The following is a 7,169-nucleotide window of genomic DNA, read 5'->3' on the forward strand; positions in this document are numbered from 1 at the left end:
ATCATTTTGAAATAACAGCTGTTTTTTTATTTATTTATTTTTTAAAAATTAATAGTTATGGTGAATAAATATAAGTTCCACAGAAAAGAAAGATAATGCAAGGAATTTCAGTATAAATAACAGTAAAAAAAAAAAAATCAAAATTTGATTAAAAGTTCTTGAAAATATAGAAACATTTAATATAACTTGATTGTTTTTTATGTGGAGTCCAAACTAATAGCTCTCTGTAAGTTATTGCTATCTGTTTCTTTCTACCTCAGGCAATGTAGCCCCCACACATGGGATAGTTGGTCAGAGCAAAACAATTAATCAATGTGAAGGCTGAGGAAAACAAACTGTCATAATTAGGAGATGTATTAGAGCCATTTCTCATTTTCCTGGTTGGCAAGTTGATTAATTACTGCCACAAGGGAACATGTTGATTGCTTTGAGCTATCAGGTTTGGAACAAAGACATTTCCGATAACGCTTTTATGGTAGCAACATGACGTTTTGGTAAACGGAGATATTTGCTTTATTAGAATTTGTTGAGATGGTTGTTATCATTCACACCTGTGATATCAAATGTGAAGCGTCAAATAGCAGCCAGCTAGAAAAAGATCCAGCTGTTAGCGCAGCAGTACTGGGGTTTACATTTGTTAAGAGGTGCCGATTGGTGGATTTGGGTGATAGCAGACAAAAGCAGCGATTTTCACCTTTTTTTTGTCTGTCAGGTTTAAGCTTGGATAATTGCTTCCCCAGTTGTGCCTTACTTATGTTGTCGATTAGACATTTGCATGTACTTTCTCATTTAAAATAATAAGAACAGCTCAATTTTCCAAAATATCAAAGTACACCCTTCATAAATTTTATAAAAAAAAAACCCTCTTTGGCTGTTTTAACCATGTCGGTTGTTATGTTTGTACTGAAATATCAGATATATTATAGAGAGAGACACTGTAAAGATCCTTAATGCATAACAGCATACTGAATGCATGAAAAAGTAGCATTTAAAAGTCTTGGACGGGGGTGGGGGGGCTAAAGAAAAGCTGCCACAAACTATAACCGCATTTTCACCACAAACTCAGCTAAACTTGTTCATAATCAGAGCAGGTATCCACTCCCCTCCAGGTACTTATGAGGCTGGGTCTTTGTTACTTTACCTTTCCCCATTTTTGTTCCTTTAACATATGAAACAAACATTTGCTCCAGCCATACCAGGTAATCCCCGGCTGCCTTTAGCAGGGTATGACTCCACTGTTTCCTCTCAAATACTTGTTTAGGCATTTTAGGTGGTGATGGCTTTGAGGGACATGTACTTTTAAAGATGATGTTTATACAATTTGCAAGCATTTTAATCCTGGCAATGGTTTCCTCTAGCTTCTTGTGAAGTGAAACGTTTTGAGGATTCAGGTTGTTTTTCTGGTCCTCCAAGATGTCATTTAGACCTTCATACATGAAGCGCAAGCTGCAATGAACTTTTGTCCAATTAGGAGGTAAGCTCTTCTGGACGTGGAGCTCAGGGAAGCCAGGTAACCAAATACCAAGGTGTTTTCCATTGGCTTCATCCTAAAAGAAAAGACAAGAGTGAGGCGAGGAGATTTTGAAGACGTGTGTTGCTCATCCCATGAATACGCAGCTAATCTCTTAAACTGCCTCTGAAAGGTCATGCAAAGCATCTCAGCATGAATCTATACCACAGCAAAAGAAGAAACTTAACACTAGATTTAATCAAACGATGTGTTTTTAAACCCATTATATACACAAAAAAATCTGTGTCTCCTGAGATTATTCAGGCAATAGAAATAACAACTTTTTCTGTCCTCACAAAAATATTCCTCCAATCCCCTACAAGGACATGTCTTGTTTATTTTGTAAGAACCAGAAAAAAATACCCAGTTAGTTTAGTTAGTTAGTTTTCTGGCTGATGCGCTTTCATAGATAAAACTTGTTTAATCTACACCTGAGATGTAATTCTGTTAAAAAAAAAAAAAAAAAAGCAGACATCTTAATAGCAACAAAGTGCAATTTAACTGAAACTGTTTCAAAGAATGACTACAGAATTGCTATGGTACTGGCACTAAAAGTGTCTTAATCTGGAGTAACACACTCTAGAAATGAAGGCTGTGACACAGCACTACTCAGCAGAGCTTTGGGAGCTGCACTGTTTTTGCGAAATTTAAGTGATAGAAAAATTCAGACTACCTCCCCACAGCTATTGCGTCATCCAAGCACGCTGGCAGATTGCAAATAGCGTCACAAAACCACTTCTCTGGGTTGCACTGGTGAGAAAATGAATAGTTTTAAAGTTACTTACAAAGCATCTCAAGCTTTCATTGACCAAGCTTTCGGTCAGGGCTGTCAGGTGTTTGGGACTGCACGATGCACCTGCAGCATGTTTCTTTGGTGCAAGTTGTGCATCCAAGCCGTGCATCAGAATCGCCATCCAGATACAAGCCAGTTTCAGAAAACCTGTAAACCAAGTGTACAATCACAACATTTTAAGTTTGGTGTACTTTCTCATACAAACTACTTCACATTGTTGCATGGTATACTGTACCTGCTCTATATTCTCCCATTGTAATTCTCCTCATAGTTTACTGTGACAAGGGCAGTAGGTGTGTGAAATATAATTTTGCCCTATCGCTTACTTAACCATATCCTCTGATGAAGAAAGTCAACCACTGAACCAATCAATTCAGTTTCTTCTGGCAGGTCACCACCTCTTCCACCAAAGGAAATTACTGATGATGATGATAAGTATTCTCTAGACTCTAGAACAGTTAGATTATAGAGTTGAAAACTAAAAAAAAGAAAAAAAAAAAGAAAAGAAAAACTGATATTAAAAGATAAATGGGTTAGTTTCTCTGCAAAAATTTTAAAAAGGAGACTAAGAAACTAGGTTGTAGATAGCAAGGGTATATTTTAAAAACTGGCTGCTATTTATCTTATATGAGCTACATAACATAAGTGAAATTGTAGTTTGTGTAAGTGTGAAATGCATGATTATTTCTTAGTTTTTAAATGAGCTTTCTTTAGCTTACGTAAGTAGTTTAGCAAGAATTCTGTGATGACATATGTACTCTATGAAATATTCTATAAATGAGTCATGCAGTACTGCGTAGATGCAGCTAACCACAGCCCAACAGTTTTGACTAGTTTCATGTCCTGACTAAAATTTTAACTCAACCCTGTTGGTTGATCTCACAAGCAAATCAGAGGGAGAAGAATTTGAAATGCAGCTCAATTCAAAACGCTGAAGTTGGATTAAAAGTAAAATTTTTGTATTTACAAAACACAAACGACTCTTTCCCAGCGTAAGTTAAAACAAAACAAAACAACAAGCTGATGAATCTGAATTTAATGTAGGTCGTAAGGTTTAGTTAAAGACTTTACAGAGGTGAGGTCATTGCTGCACTTTATATAAACCGCAGACACCTGCCTCTTGTATACAAAGCAGTTGCCATTTTCAAGAGATAAATATATAATAAAAACACTAAATAAGTTAAAAAAGAACTGGCTGGAAAATAAATAAATAAATAGGTTACAGAAAATTAAGCTTCAAACAGAAAAACAAAACAAAACTAAAACTTGCAAGTTATGTAATACTCTCCACATACAGTATGCATTTCAGAAACATACAGAAACATCATATTTCAGTTGAAGGCATCAATTCACATAAACAATTTTCTGTTGGTATTACATAATCTCTGGGTACACATACACAACCCACAATTTCAGTAGAAGGTTGATTATTGCAGAAAAAGTTTACACAATTTGACAAGTTCCTCTGTTTTAAGAGCACACTGGTTTTACTCATCACTGTACCTTAAACAGGATGTGATAATAAATACACACACACCAGCACAGCACATATGCACACTCGAATAATATTAAGTTATAAATAAATGACAAATTAATGAATGAACCTTTCTGAAACACTGGAACAATTAAATAATAAAACATTTTAAGATATTGTTAACACTGCGACTGGTATTATATTAACCATAACAAAATAAATAAATATTCTCAAATATAAATAATTTTGCAAATTTAAGCTACATCATATTCACATTCAAAGAAACAGATAAATAAAAACAAGGTACCAGTAAATAATTAATATATGGCCAAAGAGACCATTCTGAAATGCACAACTTTGAATTCCCTGTCAAAACATCATCAAGGGTTAAAAAGGAAACCTTAACCGTGACAGGAATAGCAGAGAGGTGGTGGATCCCAGATAACAGAGATATTTTCTCAGTCTTATTAGTGACAGAGTGTCTGATTAACTACCGTCAGCACTTGTTTGGACCATTCCGTCAGTCTGACCGCAACACTCCATACATAAATTTTTTGTTTGTGGTGATCGGTTAACTCTCGGGGTGGGGTTGGGGGAGTGAAATCGAATGGTCCGAGCATAGTCTTTATCATAATGTTTAAATTTTCTAGTGTTTTTTCAACGTGCTCTGTTTTATTAAAAATTTCAACTGGGTACCTCAAAAGTTGTTGGTGATATTCTTTGGCTTGTAAAACGTGTAACTTAAAAAGCTCATTCTTGATATAGATGTTCTGCAGCTTCTCACAAGTGCTTTCACCAGATATCTGGGTGTCATTAACTTCAGGTCGTATTGTCTCATTCCTTTTTCCATAATTTTTTATCTGTAGGTAAAAAAAAACAGGTAGAATTCACCATAAAACTTGTAAAATTCTTATTCTCTATTCAAATAAGAACAGAACCACTTGATGCTTCAGCCTTGCACTGAGTTTTGTGACACGTTCATACAAGTAATAAGAACAGTCATGAGTGAATAAATGTAACTAAATACACTTTGGAAAAAATAATGTGCCGTGTACGTCGTCAACTTGTCTATTTTTGTGCTCACAAACAGCAGATTCAAAGAGACATGACGGATTCATGTCATTCAGCATTACTAATTTAAGATTTATATTTATATACTTCCATAAGTTGCAACCCCAGCAGGTTCTTGCACTAGTAGTTTAGATTAAAAGCACACAAGTAAGACACTAGGCATTTACACTGAGGGGCCTTTGAGAGTACCGTTATGTATTGGCTACTTAAGCTCTTACTGACTACATCTGTTCATGCAAACATCCACTATACATCAGTGAGCATTTTAAACATTTTCGACAGACGCGTTTTAAATATTACATGAAGTAAACTCTAGAGTTTAAAACCATTTTAAACAGGCTTTCTCTGAGGACAGACATGAGGTGAAAAATCAAGACTAAACTCTGGAAGATGATTGAGATTAAATATGACATATAAGATTTGGATCAATTTTGCAGCAGTTAGGTAAAGTCTACAGAATGTCCTGTGTATAGTTACAGCAATCATGCAAAGAGTATATGACAGCAGATTAACTAGATGGTACTTACAGATAAATTCAGTAGCTCAGTTGCTTTGAATTCGAATAACTTGGCAAGGTCATTGGTTCTCTTCAAATGATCACAGGAGTTATTAGATGGACAAATCGGAGCAGAAAACACAGGACTCCACTGAACTTCCAGGAAGATCAAGAGGATTGCTGAAGAAAAACAAAAACAAATGGAATTGGACAATGTTCTCTTAAACAAGAAATTGTAAAATTACCAAAATAATGCAACCAGATTAAACGAGTAGTATATGAGGCTTCCTGATGTAATGATGAAACTATGTAGTATCAGTTGTATTTGTTGATCAAATGGCCTAACCATGTCAAATTTGTGTTTGTTAAATAATAATAAAAATATATATTTACCATAGTGCAGGAGAGATCTATTGAGTTTGGAACCCATAGTAGCAGTACTAACTCTTATCCTCAGTGGTCCGTGATAAACCATACAAAACAGCAACATGCAACTTTGCTTTGGTAGGCCGGCTTAAATTACATTTTAGGTACACCCACATTCACCTCATACAAAGGAATTCCATGACAAATTTTTTTTTAACATCACTCACATTATGACATATTATTGGATCATATGATTTCATAAGAGGTGTGACCATGGTCAGATAGACCTCAGATAACTAAAATCCTCAAAATATATCAGAGCATGAAAAACATTCCATCTGCATGCGATGTGGCTTGCATTATATAGGCCAGGTTTTTAAACAGAAGTTGGATAACATGGATAACGCTCAACAATAAACCATTTGAAAGTTAACACAGGAAAAAGAAAATCCCATTTAATTAAAATAATATATTAAAACTTTGACAAAGACTCATTAGTACCCACTTCTGTTTAAAGGGGACACAAGTCAGAAAGGTAGGGAAATATTGTGTAAATAGGTTTGATAAAAAATTTTTTTTAATTTATGTCTTATTAAGGACATTAACTGCATCCAGTATATGTCAAGTAAAAAGAAAATCGTATTTGTCTCTTATGTTTTTCCGATATTACCTGCCCATCATGGTTTTATGTAACTTCCAACCACAAATTTCCCTTTATGACTGAAGCTTTAAGACGTCACGCAGACGCCAACCTGTCAGACAAGAATAGACTTAGCCTGCTTTCGCAGAAAAGCATGGTGCTGTGTTTGCGGCTATGTTGCTGCTGGTGTTGCTTAATAAAATCTCTTACAGAGAAAAAGAAAAACCTTAAAGAAGAGGTGTAGAAGAAGCTCAAAAGCTGTCTTAAGCAAAATTGTTATGTTTCTTTTGTCGCATTTTCTTCAACTTTTCTTACAAAAACAGTAAAGTAGGTGTATAGTTCAGTCAGTGATTAACAAAAATGATCAGAGCAAACCTGCAACAGACTCTCTCTCGCTTTCTTTTTTTTTTACCCTTTTGCTTGGAGATCTACAGATCAGCCTTCTTTTATTTCTTAAGGATCCATTCTGGGACCTCCACTTTGTCTTTTAAATGTCACCTTTGGACAACAATCAGTTTAATAAATATTATTGTTTATTCAAATACGCACAAGCTATGCTTTGGTTTCATCTTTGGAATTTAAACTCAGCGATGAGCATTTAAACACCAAATTCCTGCAGGTAAACAGTCAGGATTTTTGCCCAATAGCCTGTTCAATGTTGATTTGGGTTGAACTTAAGAAAATCTTCAACAAATGTGCTTAATAGGTAATTGCTCCTGTTACAGCCACAACAGGAATATCACTGATCTGAGCCCTACTGCACCTCCAGCTGGGAAGAACTTTTTAGTGTGTTGGTTTAGGTTTGTTAATACTCTTAAA

The 7,169-nt window shown here is 35.2% G+C and overlaps 1 protein-coding gene across 2 annotated transcripts; it reads right to left on the reverse strand.

The window, feature by feature from the left end:
• Nucleotides 1–64: 64 nt before the first annotated feature.
• Nucleotides 65–6,040, reverse strand: LOC147317851 (uncharacterized). 2 transcript variants are annotated; one of them, XM_086315219.1, is made up of 5 exons: nucleotides 5,738–6,040; nucleotides 5,376–5,524; nucleotides 2,539–4,637; nucleotides 2,296–2,450; nucleotides 65–1,547 (listed from the first exon to the last, which is right to left on the reverse strand). In XM_086315219.1, exons 3-5 carry the CDS (start codon nucleotides 2,570–2,572, stop codon nucleotides 1,083–1,085), a joined length of 654 nt encoding a protein of 217 aa, XP_086171345.1. In that variant the 5' UTR covers nucleotides 2,573–4,637; nucleotides 5,376–5,524; nucleotides 5,738–6,040; the 3' UTR covers nucleotides 65–1,082. The 2 variants fall into 2 exon arrangements, with proteins under 2 accessions (XP_086171345.1, XP_086171344.1); XM_086315218.1 differs by having other exon boundaries at nucleotides 5,376–6,040.
• Nucleotides 6,041–7,169: the final 1,129 nt, after the last annotated feature.

Source organism: Aulonocara sp. 'chitande type north' Nkhata Bay, linkage group LG12 (assembly GCF_057382095.1).
Source record: "Aulonocara sp. 'chitande type north' Nkhata Bay isolate Kocher_YH1m ecotype deep benthic linkage group LG12, A_spYH_male_GT1.1, whole genome shotgun sequence".
Lineage (NCBI taxonomy): Eukaryota > Metazoa > Chordata > Actinopteri > Cichliformes > Cichlidae > Aulonocara > Aulonocara sp. 'chitande type north' Nkhata Bay.

Excerpts from the sequence above, each read along its gene's own strand:
- LOC147317851 (XM_086315219.1), bottom strand. The coding sequence starts at position 2,572 with ATGAGGAGAATTACAATGGGAGAATATAGAGCAG. Across the intron at positions 2,451-2,538 it reads AATGGGAGAATATAGAGCAG|GTTTTCTGAAACTGGCTTGT; the intron begins GTACAGTATACC and ends CTTGGTTTACAG. Across the intron at positions 1,548-2,295 it reads ATGAAAGCTTGAGATGCTTT|GATGAAGCCAATGGAAAACA; the intron begins GTAAGTAACTTT and ends CTTTTCTTTTAG.